A 27,464-nucleotide genomic window follows, 5' to 3' on the forward strand; every position below is an offset into this window, starting at 1 on the left:
TTTCTATCAACAACAAAGACAATGTTTTATTGAACAAATCTATGTACAGTACAAAAGGTCTTTAAAATGAAACACTACTGTAGATTTATTGCAGTTTGATGGCTCAGTTTTAATTTGTACTCTTATATAAAATGCAAAGTAAAATAATTTAACATTCAACAAGGAAGCACAAATTTCCTTTCTTGCTGAACCTGTAACAGCTTTTACAAATTAAGAGTCCCAAAATGCATACACTGCATTTAATCAGAAAGGTGTTATACAGTACCAAATAAATTAAGAAAATAGTAACACTACCACCCCTGTTGGGTCTTTTGTCCATAGCACTGGTGTTAAACAATAAAAGAAATGAGTACAGCTGAACCTTCCATGTGATAGTAAAATCACAAAGTTTAATGTTATAAATTATCCAAACTATACAATTCATATAATTTTTATGAATATGGCTAAATAACCAAAGTACCAGTGACCTTGTCCCACAGATATGACCACTTGCAACCTACTTTCAGTATTCCTTTTTTTTTGTGAAAAGGTGCCTATACCAAGTGGCAGCTTTTTGGAATTAGAAATTACATGACCTTTACAGTAAAACATAATGGGGTTAGAGGAGACACTCTTAAAAGCAAAGTCCAAATCCAACTGGAGGAATGTTATTAAATACAGTTATGAGCACTGAATTGCACTAACTTTGATCCAACAAGGCTCCTAAGATCATGGATAACTTCAGACAGCTTTAGGGTAGCTGGAGGTTTACATTACACATGTACTTCAGGATTTATTGAATCAAAGTGCTACATCTTCAAGGATTTCCAATTATATCACACAATGCTTAATGCCTGGGGAAAAAAAAATCAACTGAAAAACCTCCAACTTTCAAGACCTGTAATCTGTTTTCAGCCTTAGAAGTTGCAGGCTTAGTGTACACACTAAATACATGAGAGAAACAAATGGTGGTGTCCCAGAAAACCATCTTGGAACAAAAATGACTTTAATGAAGGTACAAAAAATTATGGTCACAGTTTATGTATGTACACAGATGTGTTTATCTACAGACTTAAACCAAAGATAATACAAATCTCAATCATGTTTTTAAAGCATCTTCAGACATAAGGAGCTCAAGGGAAAAGGCAAAAAAGCACCAAAGAAAAAAGATACATTAAAAAGATTTGACACAAACATCTTTGTTGTATTTTTTGTTGACTCACTTTTTAGATTTTCAGAACTGTAATACTTGAAAATTATCTTTTTCCCCCCCAAATATATTTAAGCCATGTCAAGCAAAGAAGGGAGAGACTGGGAACATTCAGCACAGTACCCGGGTCCTTAAAAGTTAGTTGGTATCTTGAAAGTAAAAAATGTGAAAGTGCATTTGTCTGATAAGGACCCTGTTAACTTCATGTTTAAAACTTTTAATGTATTTATACATGTAAATATATATATAGTGTGTATATATGTATATATAATGAATGATGCATTTAAAGTAGGTATTTTGCAACTGCAAAAAAAAAAAATTCTTTGGTGCCTCAAATATCATACAAATCTCTGGAAGTGGGCCATAACTGGGATTCATGTAATGCACACATACCTGTGATCATAATTTTATAACCTTTTATGTTAATCCAACTCAAAGTTAAGGCAAAACTCTTCTAGAACTCAAGAGCATGATTTTGAATTAGCATCCTTTTTACCTTGCAGGAAGGGGAAAGAAAGCAGAATTAATGCAAATACCTGTTTACTCCCACAGAGGATTATTAGCAGAGGCATTACTGAACTACTGAGTTTATGTTCCAGAACTACTTCACAGCCAATCTTACAGAGAAACCCTTGGGTTTGCAAGAGTCAGCCATTGCTACAATGAACAGGGGTTTAATGCAACCCCTGATTTTTTCCTCAATAATTTTCACCCAGCTGTTGATTTAAGCCCTGCATACACTGTAACAAACTCTTCAGCGACAGCTGAGCAGGAACAGTTGTTTCTGTGCTGTCCTACATTTCTGAAATGACTCTGAACATCAGTTCTCACCCCTCTGCCTCCCCTGCCTGCAATCCCACTACCATTTTCATAGACCAGGATCCCAAATAAAAAAAATATTACATGGCAAGACAGTGTGAGATAAATTAGAGGATAAATTAGCATAGTAACTGGACAATATGCATGTTTGCCACACCTCTGCCTTAGGGTAGGAAGACCAAAATCTACAACAGCATCTTTTTGGTTTCAAAATTCTTCTGTATTTCAGTTTTCCATATAGAATTGAAGAACTCCTATTTCCTGTCTTCACATTGTGATTGTTTCTATGAACAGTGAATTGTAAATAAAGTGCTTAACATTTAAGTAACTCCTTCACCAGCCTCTGGGAAAGGCTCTCCTTTCAAGGGATGCTACTAAATAGGATTGTAACATGTCTTCGGAATTGAGAGGATCCCTGTTTTCTCCCTTCTAGACAATGAATAATTAGTGACAGTACTGAGTTGTGGCCCACCACCATTAAGCAACATAACAGATGTGAAACAGGCTCTTCCTGACCTTTCTGTTCACCCCAACCTGATGTGCTCTGCTTCTGTTTTGCCTTCTCAAGCTCTTGTCTTTCCTACCAACAGCTGAGGGACCTCTGTGCTTGCAGAATATTAGTTTAACTCTGCAAGCTTGACCCTCCCAGCATTCCAGATTTGCTTCCATCAGCTGCTGTTAATATCCACGCAATCTATCACTTGTGTTGGTCTTCCCACACCTACAGCAGATGTTTTACAGGAGTCACTTTTACCTCAGCCTTGCAAAAGGCTTCTCTTGCACGCATCTGATTTCCACTGTGTGCAAGTCTCATAAAATATCACATTAACTCACTTTTTCCTGCTTGTTCTGTATTTCAAGTTTTTGGCTATTCCAGCATCCCATCTACTTCAAGATTTCCTTCCACATTCCTCTTTGGATTCTGAGTAGAAGTTTATGAAACAAGCTCCATGCTTTTGAGCAGATAATGGACTTACACACTCAGACTTGGAGAAAAAAAAAAATAATGCATGGTTTCTTTATGCATTTATCCATAAGGTAAGAATGCAACACCTCCTTGAATGATTCCTTCTCAGCTGTGTGGAAAGATAGCCATTAACCACACAAACTAAAGCAGCTTTCAGAACTGGCTGGTTGGATTTCCACAAGGCAATGAACACCTCTGCTTCCTCTGCCTGCTCACCTCTATGCCTCATTGTCCTGCAACCTTCATGATAGAAAAGCTGTGCCATTAAGCTTCAATCATATTTTTGGAATGAACATGGCTTTTTTGGATAACTGGTACTTTGGGGGTTTTGTAGCAACTTTTCTGGACTCAAGACCTGCAGAGCTCCTATTACTTCTTTGTGAGTTTTGTCTAGAAAATGTGCTTTCTCCTTATCAAGGTCATGTTTTTCTATAGGAATTTGAGACTGCTTCATTATTAAGGCCAACTGGGAAACAAACTGATGCTGCTTCATGTAGTGTTTCCTTACACCACTTCTCATCTGATACTTTTCCACAACATTGAATCAGGCACCTGTAAAAGACAAAAGATCAGAATGTAAATAATTCCTAAATCTAGAACACTGCTTATGTTTTTCACCATGTTTAGTTTCAAACACGCAAGGAAAGACAGATTGAATTAACCCCATTTTGTTTTATCAGAAATCTTTTCCATTAGTTTGCCTACAAATTCTCACCACTTTCTGATTCTGAACAGCATGTCCAATTTCAGCTTCCAATTTAGCAGAGTACAGTGATTTAGTTAGTGCGTCTTACCTATTCCTGTTTTCAAAGACCATTTTCTGATTGCTATTGACTGCCAAAGAAACCAGCATGGAAGGACTGCAGGACTTACTTTCATCATCTGAATCGAATCCAAAGAGCGTCTGACACTTCTTTTGTGCAAGGTGAGCCTCGAGTGCTTCTGAATTACAGTAGATGGTCAAGCAGTTGCCACATCTAAATCTTTCTGTTGATTTGCTACAAATTTTGTCTTGTTCAGAGTAAGCATCTACTTCATCAGCCAAAATTTTTCTCCGTTTTGGCATGCTAATGTAACGTTCATCAAGGTAACTGGGAGGCAATGGTCTGACGTAGGGTTTTGTTAAGATGACACCATATGAAGTAGTCTCTGTTGTCTGATTTGGTTTAGAAGGTACTTGTGAGGCTGCAGGAGCATTATTTTGTGGTGCATCGTGACAATTCTGTAAAACTGGTAACACTGACCCATTTTCTGTCCTTGTTTCATCTGCTACTCTGTCCAAAGGTACCTGGGCTGCCTTAGATGATGTCTGATCTGAGTCACTGTGCCCATTGACCAGTTGGTCACTAACAACATTACAGTTTTCAGGATTTGGCTGTAACACAGGTGTCTTTTGGTCTATCAAACTTAAAACTGGAGCACTACCCTCGGATGAGCTTTCATTTCCATTGTGAATTACATTATTTGCTTTCTTCTCCACACTTTGAATATATGTCTTTGGTTCTGCAGAATCCTTCCTTGACTTCCAGGTTGGAATTGGTAAATCTACAGTTTCTTTTTCATTAACAGATTCATCATCATCTTGGTAACTACAAAGTTCTGAAGGATCATCTGAAGAATCTTTTTCACTTGCATCTTCCGAATATTCTGGGGTTTTATTTAAATAATGCTGAGCCTCGTGTTCATACAGCAAAGGAAGCTCCTCAAATAGCTCACAGCAGTTTGAGAAATTGCACTGAGCTTTAAACACACTGTGACTTTTCGTATGTTCTGCAAGCTCAGTCGACAGCTTAAATCTCTGATTACAATTAAAGTGTAAACAAAAGTAAACATTTGGATACACATGTCTCTTCAGGTGGTCTATAAAATGTTGGGAATCAGCGAACTTCCTCTGGCAGAAGCGGCATTTTCCTTTATTCCATTTCATTATATGCTGCTGCACCTTCAGATCAGTTGGGTGAGTTTTTCTGGCGTGTTTGTTGAGGAATCTTATTTTTTTAAACACTCTAGCACAACCATTAGCAGGGCACTTAAAGATTCCTTCCTCATCCAAAGAATCAATATCTTTTTGAGGGCAAAACACTCCATTCACTTTATGCAGAATGGGTGACTCTTTATTGGAGCTCTCATCATCCTCAGGCAAACTCTCTGTACTTAAAGCATCAGGAACATTATTAAAACAGCTGTCACTACTGTTTTCAGTAGCATCATCCTGGTCACTTAGATGGTTTTCCACTGCCTCAAAAACCTGTTCTGCAGTCTCAGCCTCCTCTTGGACCTGATCAGAACTCAGAGCTACTGCAGCTACTATAGCCTCTGGTTCAGTATCTTTGGAACCCTCAGAATTCCCATTTTCAAGAGACACAGAAACACCTGAACATTGCACTTCATGAAGAACAGGAGCCTCCTGACCAGCCTCAAGAGCTGCAGCAAGATGTTGCCTTTCTATCTTCCTGACATGATTCCTTAAGTGCTTCAGCATGAGTCCTTTCTGCCTGAACTTCCTGGTGCAAAGCACACAGGAGAAGCTGCCCTTTTTTTGGTGAGCTTGTGCGTGTTTCACTATGTGATCCCCAAGGAACTCCTTGTTGCAGATCACACAGCGGTGCCTTGGTTCAGTCTGATCCAACGTTTTGGATGCCTCAAGAGCTTGGTGGTTCTTTTTGGCATTCCCTTTGGAGCGGGTTCCAGAGCAGTTTCCAGGGTCAAGCTCCCCATTGCTGACATTTGTTAAACAGCCGTGTTCCTCACCCAGAGCCCTGTACTCTGCTGTTTTCTCTGTGTTTGCAGGAGAGTTTTCCAGTGTACTTTCACTCAAGCCATCCAAGGCTTTATCCCCCAACAAGGCTAAACAATTCTGCTTGATCATCAAGAAATTCCAGAACTCGGGATCAAAAAACAATCCTTTCTTCAGGATGGGCAGCAGCTCAAACCGCACGCGGTTCTGAACAGAACTAGTGCACTCATTGTATTCTTCATCTGCACATTTGTACAAGTGCTCAACAGTGTAGTAAGATTCCAAGGTGCGCTCCAGGAAAAAGATGGAGAGAGCACAAATTCTGAGGATCTCCAAGTCATTTGGCAGAAAATGAGCAATTGCTTTATAAATAAGACTTTTCATGTTGGGATCTTCACGGAGGTCCAGCTGTAGGGCACATCCACATATCTCAACACAGATCTGAAGGCCATCTTCACCAACCTGCAGGAAGGAAATTACAGTGTACATCAACAATTCCCAAACATCCCACATATTTATATTAGTCTATTGCCAAGCAGGAAAGCATCCTGCTACTGAACTTCACCCAAGGGCATGAACACTTAAATATTGCTCAAGCAAGGCTATAAATACAGATACAAAAATGGTTTGCACTGAAAGCTGTATAGCTACAAAGCTTCAGCTCTGACCCATGCAGCCCTGTAAAGACAACTTTTTGGGGATATAAACCAGAAATGCAAGAGATCATAGCTGATCTATCAGTATCTTCTGCCTGCCTCTTCATTACCTAGGCTGCTTCACACTGTAATTGGACAGTTCCTCTATATTTTAGCCGTTGTAACTTTTGTAGCTTGAATTACATGGAAACCATGGTAATATTGCTCACAGTTTTGAACAACCCATGGCCAAGAAGTCTAAAAGGCTTCATTTTCCAAAATTGATGACACATCCTTCCAATGAGAAGAATTTGTATCCCATACTTCCAGTTGGGGGCGTGGCATGAACATGGAACTCAGAGGAAAGATCAGAAATACACTGCCCAACAGGCACGAGATTAAAGTCAAAAGAGGTACAGAAAATTTAGAAATAATTAATACCTCCTGAATTTGGGTTTTAACAAATACGGACAATGCTTCACAAGTAGGAGATTATTAAAATAACAAGACTATTAAGATGCAGATAGAATTAGTAATATCACCACAAGCATTTTAGAACACATACCCTTGAACAGCAACAAATTAATGCAGTGAGATCTGACAAAATAATTTAGAATTCATTTAGGGCATAAAATATGAAGGAGCTCTGTTAAGTCAGGTCAAAGATAAATAGCAACATTTGCTGGAAAACAACTCTCAGGCCTGTGTGCAAAGCATTGCACGTGACAATTTTTGCAGATGGGGCAGAACAAGACTGAGATATGAAGCATGAAATACGGAACAATTTTCTGCAGCAAAATAATGTTTTCACCTGTATTATTCTGTGTTTTCCTTTATGTTATATTAAGCAATTTTTTCCAGATTTGATTACAATTGGTAAAGAGAGTCAGAATTTAACAGGGATGAAGGGTACATACAATTACACAGATCCTATTTCCTTAAGAGGTCAGGCTGAAAAAAAACCCAACTAAAAAATCATTCACATTTATTCCATGGACTTATTCCTCAAACTTGCTGCAGAAACAGAAAAACTCAAATCAGTTTAAATAAATAAACCTTAAAACCACACAAGCAATCATAATATTGAAGCCCATTCTGGAAGCTGACAAAATTTTAAAGATAATATTGTGTCCTTCTCTAACCCCTCTTTTTTAACTTGTCACCAGAAGTAGTCATTACACAATATAAACATCACTTCTTTTTACTTTAACTGGTTACCAAAAGAATGGTGATGAGGTGAAAACAAACACAACTTACTTCATCCTTAATGACTTTCATGAAAGGGAAAATTACTCTGACATTTGTAGCAATTCTTAGAAGCTGGTAGCACTGGTCCACAAATACTTGTTTGGATGGGTTAGATTTGAGCTGCAGTTTACTCCAAATGAAGATCAGGTCCCTATTAGGTAGAGAATAAAATATTCCAGTTACACTGAGTTTTAGAACTCTCTCTTAAGTACAATGCATTACTAAAGCAAATTATTTGTAAATTCTGTGATTAAAATCATATTTGAGGGTGTAATACTGACCTAATTAACACCACACCTGTACACAATGTGCACAATGGAAAATGCAACTTAATTACTTTGTTAAAGCATTCAGGGTATCTCCTATCACCAGCCAATTAAATATGCAACAAAACATTCATGTATTCAGCTCAGTTTCAGAGAAGTGCACAATAAAATCAGATAGAACAGCACCTAGCCCTCAACACCACAGGCAATAAACAACTGTATGTTCTTGGCATTAAGTCACCTCCAGTACAAGGATGAAGAGTCCTTCAGAAAAAGAAGCTTTTGAATGTGAAAAATGGAAGCAGCACAGGAAGATCCTGATGTGGCAGGAAATAGTGATGTTCTCCACTTATTACAGCACAATTTTCTGCCTAGAGCAGTTACACCAAACTTTCAGGCTCTACAGCTATGCTACATCTTTATGATCTGCAGTTAAATAACATTCCTGTCTGAGAAAAGGAAATGTAAGAACAGATTAGTGCTGAACTCTGCTCAAGTGATGTGCCAGCCTATAAAATAAAGCTGATTGAAACTTAGAGCATCAAAGTTCTGTGCACTTTATTTCAGAGACTTACGAAGGCAACTGGGCTAACTTTTAGTCACAAGAAGATTTTTGCCAGCACTAAGATCTCACACAAAGGCTAGGTCTAGCTAGGACTCTGGAGAAATCCCACCACAGCATTACAATGAAAGCAGGACCCACTGACTTGCATTTTCTGAAGGAAAACATTTGCTACTCCAGCAGGCTCCTCCCTCAAAAAACAAACCTGATTACTGACAAAATATTTGGCAGATTTCCAGAGTCAGACAAACCTTTTGAGGTTAAGCTTATCTTAGTGACCTCCGAGCCTGAAGGAAGGGAAATGACAGAACTGCCTATGACAAAACCAACTCTACTTTTAAGTTCAGACCAGCTCTAGAATTCTGCTTGACATTGAGACCTTGATTGTTTTCTTTCATTCAGAACCCAAGATAACTAAAGTTAAAAGAGATCAAGCTTATGGGGGAAACTGAAAAGGGAGACCTATAAGAAGCACTACACACAAAGTCTTTCTGGTTTTCTAAAGATACAAACTGCTCACCTCTGCCTTTACCAGGCTGGAAACCTGAATCCTACATATTTGCAAACTTCATATGCAAGTTTGAAATTAGTGTCTTCATGCACTAAACCTTTCTTAACAACTCAGTAGAAGTCTCAACCTGAAGTACAGACGTAAGAACTAAGTAGTTTTGCTGTTATATGTTACAATTCAATAATCCATCTCATTCTCTGTTTTGTCTCACACCATTTCAGAGCAAGCCATTTCAATACTAATCCCAGAGAATGTGAGAAAAATAAAATTCTTGATACATTAGTGGTTAAAGGGGCTTGCTGTGTGTTCAGACAAATGCTAGGCTGGCACAAGGAAAGAGCTGTAAAAGGAAAGCAGAAAACTGGAAGTAGAAGGAAGAGCTGCATGGCTGAAGAAAAAGGTGTTAACCACCATTTACCTAGACCCTGACATGAAGCAGTATTTTTTATTTTTCTGTGTCAATACAATGGCTTCTCTTTTTCAAGTCCATTTGACTTTTTTGGGACAACTTAAATTGTTACTGGGAGATCACACAACCCAGCACCTCTTTACCAGAGGCAATCATGCATTCCAGCCTCTTAACTACCTACAAAATACCAAAACCACTGTGTGCCTCCAGCAGCAACATGAAATGATGGTTAAACCCTCCCTAACTTAGCTGGATCTAAACCCTTTGCTACTCTTAATAAGTAGGGAACATGCTTTACCAAAAAACTGATCAAGCCTGTGGTAAAGATTCTTTGACTTACTGAATTTACTGCATAGGAATCACCTGAAAACAGCCAAAATAGCATTTAAAAATCTTCTGTCAGAGAAGGAAGGCCATCTATGCCTGCTCCATCAAAATACTGTGTGTTTTCTTGAAGAGACAACACTTTGATACAAAGTATTATGAATTGATTTCTTACCATTACTTTGCACAAAAAATATTTTTAGTATGACCAAGCACAGCTTGCTTGATGATTTCACTTCAGAAAAATTATTTCTTCACCTGAATATAGAATTTATTCTTAACATCAGTGAAAATCTGAATTTTGTGACCAAGCTCCTTAAAGTTCATCTTCCTCCAAGATGACAGCTAATGGCTTTAGCTTGAAGATTTCATTTAGACTGTAGCAAATATCTGCTATTTACAGCTTTCTAATCTGTTTTGTTGTCTTATCTTTGCTTGTAGTGTTAGCAGCTGGATCTCTGTTAGATCTGCAAGGACCTCAGTTCCAGACAAGGTGAGATGATTTATACTCTGCTGGAGACACTAAAATCTCCCCTAGGGAAAAATAGACTCCGTAGGTTAATTTAACCTGGCTCCAATTTCTTCAAAAAATTGGACTACAGTATAGTCATATCTTCACAAGCTTTGCTGCAGTTTCCATGAGCTATTAAGTATTACACAGAGTTCTTGTTGGGAACACAATTGTTAAGGCTCAGCATCTGTGAAGAATGATACATCTGTTTGAGCTGCACAGACAGAACTCTTCTGAACTCTCTTCCAAAGATCCTCATGTTCTACATTCTGAATAAATTAAAGTACTGAGAGATGCCAAGATTATTTCCCTGAAAACCAGGTATCATACAGTACTCGAGCCCCTACTGGAATTTCATCTTTGACATCTGATTTGCCAGAACAAAAAAAGATACATCTTGCTTTGAACAGCAATTTCAAAAATGGATGATGCAAAACTCAATCAGCTGGGCAAGAGCAATGTCAACATGTTATTACAGCAAAAGGGAGTTTTAATTGAAAATGCACTTCTTCAAAAACTGACTGCCCCAAACAGAAAGCATTAATCCATGGAGGTTACACCTGTAATTTCCTAGTAAGAAATAGGGAGATGAAACTTTTGGAATCAGCAAAGATGGATTCAATTCCCACTGAGCTCACACAAACTCTACCTTTTTGATTCAACTTCATCTTTCCTATGGGGAGAGTCCTGTACCTCTTTTCCTGGACAGACTGGATGAAAAATGTCAGTAGCTATTACCAACACATTGCACTGTAAATGGATGTCATTATCATAATCCAAATGGTTTTGATTGAGAAATTACTCCTCCTACAGTCCAGTAGTTAAGGAAAAATATTAATATCAAAGTAAACATTATCTTATTAACTTCCATTAGTTTCTCAAGACAACAAAAGCTTTTTGATTTCCTGGAATCTGAACACAGAAATTCAAGGCAGCTCCTGAATTTAATATAAATGTTATTTACACAGATTAATAATTTGATCTCTATCAAAACCTTGCTAGGATGTGTTGCTTTAACTACATAAGCAAAGCACATTTTATCAAGGAATGCAGATGTTCATTTGGGTACAGAAATTATACAGGCTCAACTGAAGGATTATATTCCTTAGCTATCTTTCAGTCCTTGGAATGATGAAATTTGTTGGCAACACTCTAGAAAACACTTCTTAGCACTAAAAACAAGTCCAGGTATCAAGATAATTGAATGTGTGTGAGGACATCTTCAATGTTTTCTAGAGAAGCCCAACGAGGTGATATACCTCTGTTCATGACATCCAAGTTTCCATAATTAACAGCACATTTCCAGCATCACACATTCTCTTTTTAGGCACACTGGTGACACATTACAGTTTTGTTAATAATAAATGCTACATTTCTAGGTAAGGTATGTAAAGGTTCACTTTTCTGTTACTTGGAAACAGCAAATATTGAGTTATGAGCTATTAGGCTACCCTGTCTATGACTGTGTGTACAAGGGCAAACAGGCACAACAGAAGCACCAGGAACATTTAAAAATAATTTTTATCTGTATTTTTAAGTTAGGTGATTTTCATCTTGGCAATAAGCATGTATTTTCTGCTCAGCTGCTTCCCCAGAAATAAGGTATTTACCATATACAATACATGTCCCCATTTTGGAGCTGTGGGACTAGGAAGGATTCACAAAGCTGTAAGGCTAAGGTAGTCTTCCCTTCTTTTTCAGTGTTGCAGATGATCTCAATTCCACTCTTGCAATCAGTCCTCAACAAGTGCTATACAATTAAAATAAAATCGATTTAGATCAATTTGCTGACATGAAATCAAAACCAATCAGACCTTGCTCTACTAAAAACTTCAGGAATTGCTATTAACACAGGATGTCTTTGGAATGGCTTTTGTGTACATCTACAAGTAAAGAATTTGGAGGTATTTCGAGCTCTTTCATATTTCTTAAAGTAACGACCAGCAAAATAATTGTCTGAGAAATTACAATTGAACACAAAAGCACTTTTTTGTTCATTCTTGCCACTTTCTGGTGGCTTGTTCTTAAAACAAGGTTAAGAAAAGCACTGTTATCTACTAAGTGCTATCAGTGATAAAATAGGGCCACATTCAGCTCAAATGTCATTTTACATATTGGGGCATCATTAAAAACTTTAACAAAGCTATTAATGTATGATTAACATCAATTAGGCTCAAGTGCTTTTACTAAAATTGTCAATAGCAAAATACTCAATACACTGAAATTACAAAATATTTAGGAACTATATCTACAAGAATACTTGATCAAAAAACTGCATTTAGGTCAACAAGATTTGTAGGCACTTCACATTCAACTTTCCCAAGCTTAAGCCAGCACTAAGTTGAGCAACACCAGTGGGGCTGCCTGATTTTATGACATTTGGTTGCACAAAATCAGAGTTCCACATGCTCCTCTTGACAACTCGTACACAGCAAGTATAAAGCACCACTTCATTTTAAAAAAGAAATGTATACTGACAAACAATACCTCCTGGAATAGCTGATCTTCTAATGGTGACATATAAAGACAGGTGAAAAGAGCTTGATGGAAATACAGATCTTTACTGATATCTGGATGATTTATGCAAGATTTGATAAGAGCCATTGCCTCAGGGATGCGTTCACAGGCAATAAGGTATCTGGCACGGAGTTCAAAGAACAGTGGATTTTCAGAGCTTAAATATTTGTTAACTGCACAGAAAAGAAAGATTTAACGGCAATTAGAATATGAAGTCCAAACAACAAATATATCTAAATGTAATGTTTTTAAAAACAAATAATATCAAGAAAAAATAAAGGCTCTGCTAAAAAAGTCTGTCAAATATTAAATTAAACAACATAAGAAATCTGTCTTTCTGCTTGGAAACAGAAATTGTTATTTTTCTTAAACCAGTAATCTAATTCAGTATTTTGTTTCTAACAAGTTAACACAAGGTGCTGCAAAGGATTGGTAAAATTTATATTATATAGAAGCAGATGTGAGCATTTTAAAGGAAAAAAATTCCCTCCTTTCTCAGCAGTAGAATCCATGTGACTGTCAGAAGCATAAGATTGAAGCTATAATTATAAATAATTTAAAAAACCTCAAGAGACTTATTATCCTTTAAAATATAAGACCTCAAAGTGGTGAAAAAAGTTAACTACAATTCACATGCTAGTGCCTTAAGAAGCTTTGAATGCCTTGATTTCGCTTGCTTGGAAAATATATCTTCCTCTGAAAGTGCTGCTAGGCACAATTCCTATCTAAATAACTTTAAATTCTGACTCCTAATTTCTGGAAATCTTTTTCAGCTCTCAAAAATAATATAAACAATAATATTTGAAGAAAATAATTTCAAGTGAGATACTGAAAATACTCAATATTGAAGTAACTGGAAATTCTGAAATACCTAGAAGACATGCCTTGCATCTTTATTATAAAGGATCATACAGATTGTAGTATCTCTGTGGATTAAAAATTAAAATATCACTAGCTACAAGGCTACAACTTTAGTGTTTCATGTTTTAAAGAAAGAAAATGAGATTATTAATTTTAAAGTCAGTGAAGATTGATAGTTCATCCCTTAGAAGGAATCTGTATTAATTACAAGCAACTTAAAATGATACTTAAGAAATGGTTACTAAAATCTACAATCAGAACAAAGAATTTTTTCCCCAAAATGAAGAGATTATTTGTACAATAAGCTTTCAATTAAAAGGGGTTTTTTTAAGGATTGAAATAATGCCTTACCCTCAAACCCACGATTTCTCTAGCATCTTTATTTTTATGCAAGCTAGCAGAGTTCCATGCTAATGAACATTTAAGCAGTGTAATTCAAGGTGTCAGGTTTCAATCTGATTTGTTAACAGATGCACTGTAAGAAAGAAATATCTCATTCCCATTATCCATTAGCACTTTTGAGAACAAGCTCAGAAAACAAGAGGACTAAAAGGCAAGCCAGTGTCCAATGGGGGTAATGAACTGCAAGAAAAAGTCATTATATGGAAAAGTCCTTAGAGTCAAGTAAAGGTCTCTGGTTTTTTGAATTACCACCCTTAGGATAATAAACTACATCCCTCTGGTTTGTATGCAAGCATTAGTGAAAAATAAGGCTGGAAATACTCAGCTTTGGTAAGTGTTACTGGTAAGGAAATCTGCCCAGTGGCTGTAACATCCTTTTCCCAGGGAGAACTGCACAGCACAGCTCACCCTGCTCTACCATTCCCATCTGGTGTGGGGAACTCTCAGGTGACTTCTGCTCCGGAAATGAGAGTCTGACAGCCTCCTCTCCCAGGGAAGGGCATCTCCACAGCCTACACCACTGCCAGCAGGAGCTCTCCGAGGATGGGGGTTCCTACAGCCTCCTTTGTTTGCAAAGTTTCACTGATGCTGCTGGCAGGGCAGTGCTCCCTCCCTGTCCTGGAACATCCTATTTTTCCAGGGCAGCACACAGAGCTCTCCTAACCCCCCAAACCAGAGACAACTGCCAGCTACAGCAGTGTCTGGCCAAGCCTGAGAGACACTAAGAAACAACATTTATTCTTACCCAGGCAGTGATGCTTTGCTTTAGAGCAACAGATATCAACCTCAGAAACTCATTAACTGCTCCATCTGACTGCACTGTCATGTTCTCTTCTAGATGCCCACCTTATTCTCCCTAGTTTATTACAAGCTGATTGTTCCTATATTTCAACCCTACTATTTTTCTTTAAACTCAATGACTGCTTTGTTTCCAGCCATCTCCGAAGAGATTGTGACATCTGAAAGTTTACTACAACTCCTGTAAAGACAGTCACAGAGAGGTTTGTCTTGGCCTAAGCTTGTCTATAGAGTTATTGAATCCAGGACAGGATTATGTAGTTCACACAAACTGATTTTTGCAAGAAATGGTTGGTGATTCAGCAATAATAGGCAGTTTTTCCTATTTAAATAACCCCTGAGGGAGCTACATGACCAAGTTTCAAAATACACACTAAACACTGCTAGCCTATAAAGCAGCACAGGATGTTTGCTTTGTGTAAGACTTCACAAGAATCAAATTTTAGAGGAAGCGAAAGGAAGAAACAACAGGCTTTCAAAATATAAATTATCTAAAATAAAACGTTTGTCAGCACAGATGAGAGGTGTCAAGGGTGTGTGTGAGGATATCAAGGTAAAAGGAGAGAAAATCTCTCAGCAGAGGGGAAGGAGACGCAGCCTGAAACAAAAGGGAACAAAGTGCTCATCTAGTGACAACAGGTCTCATTCTTGCTCTGCCAGGTTAAAAACAAACATCCTCAAAGTATGACCCATCACAGAGGACTCATGATGACCAAGAGAATCATTACAGCAAAGGACTAAACTAATTCTTTGCTGGAGAGAGGGAGATCAAGACTTAATTCCCCATCATAATCACCAAAATCATGCAATGCAGAACAAAACAAGGTTCATCTTGGTTTTCACTTTATTTCTGTAGGTATTTGACCATAACTTTGAAATATCTAATAAAAATCATGGGTAAATCTGTTGCTCAAGCAGTTGTTTCACAAAAGAGACAGAACAACAAAGGCATGATGATGTTAATTTGCCATCAAAACCCTTGTTCTGGTTAAGGAAGCAGCTCACTGTGCTGTTCTGACTTTCATGCTCTTCCTTTCTCTCAATGAGCATGCTGTCACAAACACAGTGATGAGTTTCTATCAGGCACTACATCATAATAACTAGAGAAAAGCTGGCATTTCCCATTGCTATCAAACTAAAAACAACTTTTTAAGAGCTCCCCTGTGAACACTGCTGCTTAACATGTTAGCAAAGACTTTACTGTAGCTTGGGTATTTCTCCTCTTAGGAACTTTCATTAACATTCCAGTGATTTTGTTCCTATGCACTGCACCTTTCCCAGCTCCAGGAATTACATATCCATAAAAAGAAAGCAGCTGTCACATATAGCCATGGGCATCATTGGAAACAGAACCAAGAAAAGCCACAACTATTTACAACTGAAGAGAAAAATGAGTCAGTGTGCCAGGAGACAAATACACATCAGATCCTCTCCAAACATGTCATTTCAGGAGGCTAACTGAAGTCAAGTTGGTCTCCATGCTTTAAATGTACACTTAGATTTGGGAAATCCACCCTATGAATTTTATTAACTACTCCATAGTTGCCTGTGTCTGACCAATATGATCTCTACATTGTAAGAGCAGACTTAAGTTAGCAAAGAAATTCAGCTTCCTTTCAAACAAAAAAGGGAACTATTTTACTACAGAAAGAATATTTAAAACACTGTGCAATGCCAGCAGATAACACCTGACCCTATATATTTTACAAAAGCATAACTGAACACATTTTTCAGTACTCTAGAAAATTACTGTGATAAATGAAGTACCTAATTCCTGCGACACAGGCTTTGCTTTAAGAATTGCTTGTAATACTGGATCCTCCCATGGTCCACCATCTCGAATGATTCGAGTCACTAGTTCCAGGTTCAGATTCCTGTATTTATTTAGAAGGTTCTGACATTCCTAAGAGTAAAAAGAGAAACAATTAGAAAGAATAAAAAGATGCTGTCTAAAAACAGAAAGATACAAACCAAGTCACAAAGATACAAACGGAGAAATCCATGTATGGCTGAGTATTTTCTCACTCAATAATTTCAGCTAAAAAGTCTTTCATTGATTATACAGAAACCCTTAAAGCAACAACTGATATTATCTACAAATAGCAATACAGAACTGTTGAAGGTCAAATTCATGGCTTCTACAGTCCTCAGAAAGAGCCTTCCATTTGTATAACAAAGCAAAACTAACTTGGATTGGAGGTATTACTGGCACACACCGAGACAAGCCTTCACCTCATGGTAGCCTACACAGATTTAGACATGTTGAGCTGGATTTGTGATTTCTGAGGGAAAAACTGAATTAAGCCATGAGTCACCAGCCCTCAAGCAACCATTTTTCTCCAGATCTCTACATAACAGGAATTATGCTTGCCTGTAATATCATGGAATGCTTTAGCCAGCCATGATTTTCACATGTCAAACTCCCTTTAATCCCCACGCATTATTTGCTGTAAAAGTGTCAACAACACCATTAATCAACAGAAAATTTTATTGATGAGAGTGTTCTCTAGAATGGCTTCCATCCACGTGTTACACAACTGATGCAGAAACAGTGTTGGCACATTAATTTGGAGAAGCAGTAATAGACAGGTATCAACATAAAAACAGCAAAGGAAGAGTTTTTACTCAAACTGCAGTTCCATAAGCAGTATTAACAGAGACACAATCCAGGCTTTCAGCCTTCCTTTCCCTACAAAGTTTCCTTTCATGGTGGCACAACTCTAAAAATCCCTTTGGGTATTAAAAAAACCCCACACAAACAAAACCCCACACTTATCTGGCAAAACAAGTTTTTAATTCAAGGTCATTTATCTTTATGCAGTTGTACACAGACATAGAAAACTCTGTCCCAATCTATCTAAGAATAGAACAATTTAAACTATCCATTTTTATGCTGGCTTGAGATGAAGCTTCAATTTCAAATTTAGTGTTTAAAAGCAGAGGAGAAACATGAGATATCATGTCATTAACTGAATGACATGAAGTTCTAAAAAGACATAAACAAGCGGAGTTTCTTTCACTATAATGGCACATTTTCTCCAGGTCATATATTCACAAAAACTACCTTTATATCTACTAAAATAATGTTAAAAGTTTATATGAAAGTAGGCAACACTACCTGGATTGAACCTAAAATATCTTTCAAAGGATCTTCATAGAACTCATCCTTTCCAAAGAACAGCAGCAATTCAAAAAAACTCCTAAAAAACAGAAGTAGTGACAAGTCAAACTAAACACATTCAAAAAATGAAGCTACTCTAAGTCTCTTACTTTTAGCAGCACTCAAACTAAAATTAGAAATTCTGTGAATTCTAGGCTTGTGCCATGTGGAGTCACTCAAAGGTTTTTGGTGGCAAACAAGTCCTGTTTTCAGGCACTTTCTACAAACACACTTTATCTAATTTCAGCCTGCTGTGCCATAACTGAAGACTCTCTATTAAGATGCTGGTTTAAAGGTATTAATTATTTTATCTTTTCAAAAAAAGCTTTTTTAGATTATTTAGAAAAGGACAGCTTTTGTGCAAATATGCAACAAAACTACATTCACCTTCTGTGTGGCACTCAAATTCATACAACTTGAATGTTACCACCATCAAGTTTTTAAGCTGATCAGGTCTCTGTCCAGCAAGATGAACTCACACGTTACCCCAAAAAGAGGTGGCAGAAATGGGCAAAGAAAGGACAAATACTTTCAACGGATGCTTAGATTCAAACTGATTTGTGGCCTTCATTGTTTTTATAATCTTAAAATATTGGTCTAGCATTTTATTTCTTTTAAATCCTGTTACAGAATCAGAGAGGTTGTTAAAAAGCAGCTATCCAGATCTCCTTTCAATTCAGGTTTTTGTTTATAAAAGCTTCCTTCCAGATAATGCAGTTGAGTGAATCCAATCAAAAACTTGGCAGTTGTGGATGTGCAGTTACTGCTCTGCCTGAAGATTCTGAGAAATTTCCTTTCTACTTGGAAAAAGTACCAGGCAGACACTACACTAATGAGCTGCAATTGCTGATTGAGAAAGTCAACAGCAGCAGACAAGAACTGAGCAACTCTTCGAGGGACAGGCAGGACTTCAAAAAATATTGTGCAAATTAAAGGCATTTTTTTCTCCTCAGTACCATTTTCAGGAATACAGTGCATGAAAAAAAGTCTTAATGCTCACAGACAAAATGAAGTTTTCCATAGGAATAATGGAAAAGTACCATAAAATTAGATTTCCAATAGATTATGCTGAAGTAATTTTTTTTTTCTAACCAATGATTAGCTATGCCAAAAACAGGCTTAGAGAAATAGATACAAACTTATTATGTTCAGTGACAGAATTTCTCTCAAGGCTAAGTCTGTGAATCTCAATTCAAATATGCAATGAAAAAACAATCCCTACCCAAATAAGTACATGGTTCTGAAAAAACATTAGCTTATTTCATGTTAAACAAAATTCTGCAGCATATTTGACTCTCAGGAAAGGTCAGCCATGAGTCACATCATGATCTGGCAAGCAACCAAACTGGAACTTAAATAATAAGACAAAACTAGTTAGAGTAAATGATGCATGCCTGCATTTAAATTTGCTTTGACTGATTTAAAAAGAAGAGGATCTTGCAAAAAAAAAATCTGAAATCAATAGTGAATAAGTCTAAACTACGATTTTCTGCTTTATCAATGCAGTTACTCACAGCCTACATAAAGGAAACCATCAAAATATTTTTATTTCCTCATCACTAGTCCCCAGTTAAAATTACTACAGTCAGTTCCATCTTTATTTCAAAACTGTTTGCAGCACTGCATATCCACATTTATATCCATCCAGATTGATCACATCACTGCTTTGACATCAGAAGATTGCCTAAAACCAAAAGTGTGGAACCATTATAGGACCCCCAGATATTAATGCAGATGCTGCTTCATTTGATATGAATAGCAAGGTTATTAAGTATAGGAAATAAACCAGTTGCTCCTGTTAACAGTTTATTGTCTGGTTACCAAGGAAATCTCACTAAAGATGACAATACAGTCAGGCAGAGTTTTGCTCTCCAAGAACTAAGACCTAATATACAGTGAATTTTCAAGAGATTCGAGCAAGGTTGCCCAGGTAACTGCAGCTACTAAGCCCTGCGATCCCTTTATATCACATCACATGCAAAACTGTGCCAACCAGACAGAAGAATAAATAATGGGACATCCTAGAATGGAAGCAAATCTCATGGAGTAAACCCAGTCTCAAAAATCAAAATAGACAAGGGTGACAGGAACTCAGTGGCCAATTTACTTCTTGATTATCAGAATGTATCCATCCAAAACAATACCCGAATTTCCAGCTTTTTACCTCCCAAGCTTTGCTATTTACAAATACATATAAGCATGGTTTGAACTCTGTAGTTTGTTTCCTTAAAAAATTTTAGGTTTTTTCCTTAAAAAATTGTGGTCATATTATGCCAAAAAATTTATGGCATAATATGATAGTCCTCTGTCAAACTGTTTCACACACATAAAACAGGAAATGCCCACGGAGAAGCTCCACCAGCACCTCAAGGCAGCATTTCTTTTTCCTTATGTACTTATTACCCTGACACTTCCCACCTTCATGTGGGAAAATGACCAATGCATCAAGAAACTTGAAATTAGAGCAAAATTGATACACAACATCCTGCAATTCTTGAAGCTGAATGTGACTTTGGGACATTTAACTGCATGATAAGTAATTTCCCACAAGCATTTTGATGACTCAAACATAAAAATCCATACAATTTTAAGTAATTGACTTCTTTCTTAAGAAATTTATCTTAAGAAGTACTTAGCTTATTGCATCACAAAAAGTACAGAAGTAAAGTTTGAGATAAATTATTTTAAATTATCTACTGGCAAAGGCTGGTGTTCAAATACTCCAAAATAAGGTTATGATGATCACTTATTTCTTACATTATTCATTTTGCCAGACATCAGTTATGACAAAACACTGTCATAGCCAACTTGAATATTAAACAAGGACACAAAAAAGACAAAACCAAATTCTAGTCAGCAATTCTTGATTCTGTGTAGCTACACCACCTGCAAAAGCCCTCTGGGGAGCTCTGAGGATCTGAAATGCTTTTGCTATGCTATTGTAAAGGAAGGAATAACAAAAAAGAAGTACTCACAAAGCAAGGCTACTCAGCACATACTGCACGTGCTCACATTCGGCTGGGAAGGACACACAGGCAGACGTGAAGCAGCACAGCGCCGTCTGCAGCACCTGCAGCTGAGGCAGAGGGACCTGCCACCTCCCAGCATAGTCTTCAACAACCTAGGCAAAACCATGGAAATACAGATTATTATGCGAAACATTCCCCTTGATCAGAAATAAGCAGTTAATGCTATACCTGCTTTAGCTCCTTGCATTCTCCCTCAGGAGCAGAGTTTGTAACCTAAAAAAATGTGACTGTTTTCTCTTTATGACCTATATCGTGAAAGGAATATCACAAGGGACCTTCAGCTATTCTTTTCAGAGGGTAAGACAGGAAATACCACCTTCTTATGCAGCACCACAGTAGATATTGCTCTTTGCATTTAAATACAAGTTTTTGTTTTGCAAGGGGATGCAAATTAGAGTCTGTAACAACATCTAAACATTCTTGTCTAAAAGCTTTCCAAGATGGGAAAGAGTAACCTGCACTCTTCCAGCCTTTATGTCAGAGTCACAAGCATTCCAGCCACTCTTCCTTATCTGATCAATTGAGTAAATTTGGCTTTATTTAGACCTAGGATGGATCTAAGGCAACAGCAGCTGAGACGATCCATGCTTGTATGTAGATTCTAAGTTTTCCAAACTTCTTGTAATTTGTTTGAAAAACTATTAGCTTAGTGCAGCAAATATCTAAGTCAACTGAAGAATTATCAGACTTGTAGATAAATACTCTTCCTCTTAAGGAGACTAAACATTTTTTAAGATACTTCTGCCTCACAGATCTATTAAGAGTTCCCTGAAATAGTTTTAGCCAAGTCCCTTTTATAGAAAACCACAAAAGCCTTAGAAAAACAAAGCAGACAGAAAGAAAAAACATCCTTTAGAGGTGTGAGCCTCCAAAAGGTCAAACAAAGGTGGAAATAAAGCATCACTTCCCACCAGGATATTTCACAATGCTTGCACCTGATGGGCAAAGTATAGGTATATTCATAAATTATTTCAAGCAATAAAACAACATTTTGTGTCCTACTGTACAGCCCTCACTGCACCTCCAGCACTCATCTGAAGTAATGTAAGCTCAATTAGGAATTAATGGGCAGGGAGCAGCCTCTCCACAGAAAAAGCCATCAGTCCCAGCCTGCACCAGCTCCTCTGCCACACAAATACCAGAGCCAGCAGAGAAAGGAACACAGCAGCAACACCACGTTGGCCTGGCACTTGGTCTGCAACTCAAATGTACCAAAACACACTCACAGCAACAGTCTCTCCATCCCAAACTGCTCAGGAAAAATACCAATAGCAAATTTTGCATGAATATAGATAAGCTGAAATCATGAATTCATCAGCCACAGGAAAAAAGAAATCTACATGGTCAATTCTCAGAAGACTCGCAACAATTAGGAAAAGATGGAGGTGTGGGGAGTGTGTGGACAAAAAGCTAAACTAAGTATAAAATACTAAATTCCAAACCACACTTCACACACATTTGATACCAAAGGAGGGGTAGGGAATAATGTATATTTCAATGTCTGTTTTTAAGTAATCTTATAGAATAACTTTTTCTGTAATAGAAACCAAGCTCTTTTTTTGCACAAAATACTCAAGACGCCACGCTTTGAAACAGGACTGCAAAGCAAAACATAAATAAAAGTTTATCAACACATTTTGAACAGGCACACCAATTTCAATACAATGAAGAACATAACATTGGCAAAGCACAGCGGCCTTGTTCAATACACAGGAAAGAAAATCAGAAGGGAAGCAACCCTTTTTATGTAAATTTCTGCAACAGGTGCTTTCCAAGTCTCTGTTAGAGTTTTTAATATCCTTAAAGCATCATCCCCCAGTCTGTATCTACCTGCCATTGCTAATAACCACAAAGGGATGGGACCTTTTTGTTTTCCCTCTCTAATTCACAGAAGATCAAGGCACTGAAAGGAGGCTGAAGCACCTTCCTGACACCAAACCCCCCATTCAGCTCCACTTTTCTCCCACACCATTATACTGCTTCCCTTCCTTTAATAGGTTTTAATAACTCAGAGGAAAATCCAAGACTCAGATGTGTCCCATTAAAAAAATCAAAATTGGACTTGCCAACAATTTCTGAGCACACAGCTAAGGCAGCTTACCCCAAAAATAACAAGACAGTAATTAAAAATCTGAACTAGACCAGTGAAACAATAGCTTTTCTTGGAATATTATGTTTAACCGTTTAATTATAGGCATATATTTTAAGTGATTATATATACACATATAAAATTATGTTATAACTGATTAATTCTATACATATATTTTAACTGATTAAATATGCACATATAAAGTTATTTGGCTGTATTTCAAAGACTTTCGATAAACAGCATTGCAAATAATTAGATTTGCAAATACACAGGACACAAATCCCAAATGTTTTATTGCAGTGCTAGGCTGGAAGTTGCTACAGCTTTTCCTATACCTCCACACAACAACCAAAAAAAAAACCAACAAAACAAAACCAAAAAAAAAACCAAAAACCCCAATAAAACAAAAAAAAAACACAACAAAAAAACCCCAAACAAACAAAAAACCCACAAACAAAAAACCCTGCCCATTTTAAAAGTTTATCATTACTAGGATTTCAAACAAGGTTACTCCAATAGCTTCTTGTGAGATTTAACAGTAAAGTCACTAAAAGGATTAAGCTCACAACAATTCTGAGAGTTTTTCTCTTTATAGTTTTCAGACATAGAAAGCTTCTTGGCAAATATAGTGGTTGTCATTCATTAAAATAAACATATGTAAGGGTTGTCACATGAGAGGACAAACACAAAAAGGGCAAGCTTGGAAAAACCAAAGTTGCCTGAAAATTAAAATTTGTAATTAAAAGGAACCACCACAGTTGCCTAATCAGCAGAAATACCAGAGCAGCTCAGATACCAAAGTTCAGCTCTAGAACTTGAGTAATGCTACATTTACTATTGCTGGAAACATCATAAAAACAATCACAGCTTTTTAACTATCTTTTGAAGCTGTTCAGTGGATGAAGAGTGTTTTGTTTCCAAATACAAACAAGCCAACCATGTCCTTACAAATAAGGATTTTACTATTCAAATAGAGAGTAGGAAAAGCCTAATGATTTTAGGATAATACGAAATATTACTTGACATGTAAAACTTGAAAATGGCTTTATACTAAAATATGTAAGCAATGGCTTTACTGCAATTCACATGTGAATATTACATAAGGAGTAACCAAACAATCACACTTCTGACAAAAGAAAACACATCACCCAGCAGCAGCATGACACATCCATGAGAAGTTTCTACCCTTAAAGCTAAATGCTTTCCCCCTACTCTTAATGACCAAAATCTCATCCATCTCCTCAGCCTGCTTGAGGCAAGAACAATTCCCAAGATTGGGTACCATATGCCCGTTACATTTAGCCAGCCAAAAAGTCATGTGTGTTTATATTCTGTCACTTGCACAACAGTGAAAACTATACATCAATTCTAGAAAAGCAGTTTGGGCTGATTGGAGTAGTGATTTATGGCTGATACATATATATATTGAAAAGTAGAAATATTCCTACTCATCTTTTCATAAGCACCTCGCCCCTCCCAAATGAAAGTCAACTAACTAAAGGAATTGTTTTGCTCACATATGAGCAAGAACTGCCAATCTTGGGAACACACAAATGCTCACATCCACATCACTGGTAACCAGTAAAATACAATTTATTAGGTGTATCAGTGAAAAAGCACAATTACTACTTCTCCTCATCTAAACAAAAGGACAGAACTTTTGGATTTTTGCATTACCTCTTGCAGTAAATGTGTCTTCTCTAACTGAAGAAGCTCATGGAGCAAAGCTCCATGGAGTAAAGCATTACTCAGTGGAGAAGATCCTCCCCTTAGGTATAAAAACCTGCAACTCCTTTCTAAAGTTATAATCCTGATGCATTTTTCCAAGGAAAAATAACAAGCATACAAAAGCCATATTTAATGAAAAGGCATTAAAACCTGGAGAAGCTTTTTCCACACAAAAGTGATACTTTATGAAAAGGCATTAAAACCTGGAGAAGCAGCAATACCAAGAGGTTTGAAAGTGTCGAAGAGGAAAGTTTTAGAAAAGGAAGAAGATATTACAAAGATCAAGAAAAGCCTACAATGTATTGCACAAATGTTTCTTTTGGAAAATAGTAACTCCTTAATCCTACTTGTAAAACAGGGAGATCATTTCTCAGGATAAAGCTTAAAGGACAGCAGGCACAAAAGCTGATGAGAACTACCCAGAGTATGTGAATAAGAAAAAATTTTATGATGTTAATGACAAGAGCACTGAAGACTGGTATTGTAAATGCAAGCAAACCCAATGGGAAGAGATGATGATGGCTGACTCAATTCAGAAGGCTGAACGATTTCTTTATTTTAACTATGCTAAAATATATTAATATACCATATTAAAAAAAATACTAAAACTACATACTACTTTCTCTAACACACAACTCGTGACCCTCTCTCCAGAGTCCAGCCCCAGGTGGGTTGGATTGGCCATCAGGCTCAAACAATCCTCACCAGAATCCAACCAAGCACTCACTCCAGGTAAACAATTCTCCAAACACATTCCACATAGGAAAAACAAGGAGCAGAAATAGAAATTATTTTCGCTTTCATTTCTCTCTGTGCACCTCTATGAAAACTCCTGAGAGGGAGAGAAATGTGCTTGCCAGAGACTGAGAACCTGGAGGAGTCAATCTTCAGATAAAGAGGCTGTTAATCAACTGCTATTGTCAATTCTCCTGAACTGACTAAGGAGTCAAGTGCACTTCACCCACCAGAGCCCACTTCTGCAGGACAGACCCTTATCAGTTTTCCCATCAAGTGTCAGAGTGACACCACCTAACCCAGGCCAAAGACACCCTTCTGCACACACAGTTAAATCCTCACCACAACTGGAAGCTCACCTTGGCATCAAAAACCACATGGCCTTGCCACATCTGTTTCATAAGGATTTCCTTTAAGACATGAATTCATTTGAAACTCAAGCAGCATAATACTAAACTACCAATAAATAAACTGAACACACTGATTTCCACCAGTCCCACATGTAAAAAACACCACGACAGGTTAATTTTTAAATTTAAATAGTTTCAAGCAGTTATGGTACTCTTTGAAATTTAGTTACTGGAATGTATGATAGGCCCATCGCAAGCTTTCACGTAACAAGCAGGATCAACATTCAAAACCATGAAAAAGTAAAATATTACTTACAATGGTGCTCTTAAAATTTGAGCCATTAACAAGGATAAAGCATATTTGTTCAGAAAGGTACAAAAACCCCAAAACATCAACACCACAAATTATTACACAAACAAATAGGTGATGAAAAATTACAGATTGTGCCTTTTCAGAGAAATAAGTTTCAAGGATATTGAAGAAATCATTTTTCACTAGTAGCATTCATGTGAACAAGACTTGTGTAGCTGAGCCTTAAAATGGTGTATGTAGATTAAATATGGATCCCAAAGGTCCAAAATTTGATAAAATAAAAGTCTGGCATAACCTAAAGGTTTGGGGAGGTTTTCTTTGCACTTGTTTTCTTTTTTAATATAAAAACAATTTAACCACTATTGATCTGAAGTCCAGAGTAGGAGACAAAAGCAAATACTTTCAAATTTAGGCACAAAAAGTGTGAAACTACATTAACCCCAAAGTCAGAAGAACAAACATCTAAAATTGTGTTTTTACTTCCATCACCACGAAGCAAGAGGAACAACAGTTGAGTCACACACCCTTCCCTGCCTTTTTTTTGCCTGCTAAAACAAATCCAGGAAGCACTATCTTCTCTGGTGTGTTACTATATTTTACTACTTAACTTTTTTATAAGCCCAAGAATTGTTTTTCCACCAATTAATATAAGCAAAGGAGGTAATCTTTCTTTCAGGAGTGGGATCATGCTGGAAGGCTGTAAACTGATGCCACAGAAAGAACAGATGAAGGAGTGCTTACCCCTCACAGCATTACCTTGTTACTTGAGATGAACTCACCTGGTGTGTTTATTCCAGTCAGTATCAACAAAATAAAATAACATCTAGTACAGTTATGCAGCCCTGAGGACAACTACAGAAATGCTGCAAGCAACTTGTAATATTTGGATAGCATTTAAAGTTATGAGAAAAGATCATAAAAAGAAATTTATTTCTTTCTCTAGTTAATAAAACTCTACCCACTTCCAGTGCAATGAAGGAAGCTACATCCATCTTCCAGCTTGCCATTAAAGTTTGTTTTTAAGGCAAATAAGATTGGAAATTTGCCCTTCCAGTTACAAAAGTATTCCCTTAACCCTCATACCAAAAAGTCACCATCTATGTTGTTTTCACTGACCTTCACCATCTGTATTTCTGTCTCACAATAACCTCTCAATGGCTGAGAAACCTCATGAAAGAATTTCAAATTTTGCAAACAAACACAAGCTGAAACTCCTGCAAATGTTTAGGCTGAGGGAGTTTCTTCTAGGTACCACCTTTCAAATGTCTTTAACTTACAAAGTAGTTACAGATGCGTTGTTCTTT

The 27,464-nt window shown here is 37.1% G+C and overlaps 1 protein-coding gene across 2 annotated transcripts in view; it reads right to left on the minus strand.

Moving 5' to 3' along the window:
- ZNF654 (zinc finger protein 654) overlaps window positions 1-27,464 on the minus strand; it is a 30,259-nt gene continuing 2,795 nt past the window's right edge. The window contains exons 2-9 of one of the 2 annotated variants that reach the window (XM_021550206.1): window positions 20,892-21,037; window positions 17,875-17,956; window positions 16,524-16,659; window positions 12,666-12,868; window positions 11,789-11,928; window positions 7,605-7,746; window positions 3,849-6,174; window positions 1-3,527 (exon numbers count right to left, since the gene is read on the minus strand). In XM_021550206.1, coding sequence (XP_021405881.1) covers window positions 3,520-3,527; window positions 3,849-6,174; window positions 7,605-7,746; window positions 11,789-11,928; window positions 12,666-12,868; window positions 16,524-16,659; window positions 17,875-17,956; window positions 20,892-21,037 — 3,183 coding nt within the window. In that variant the 3' untranslated portion in view covers window positions 1-3,519. The other variant, XM_021550207.3, reaches the window with a different exon arrangement.

This window comes from Lonchura striata, chromosome 2 (genome assembly GCF_046129695.1).
Source record: "Lonchura striata isolate bLonStr1 chromosome 2, bLonStr1.mat, whole genome shotgun sequence".
Lineage (NCBI taxonomy): Eukaryota > Metazoa > Chordata > Aves > Passeriformes > Estrildidae > Lonchura > Lonchura striata.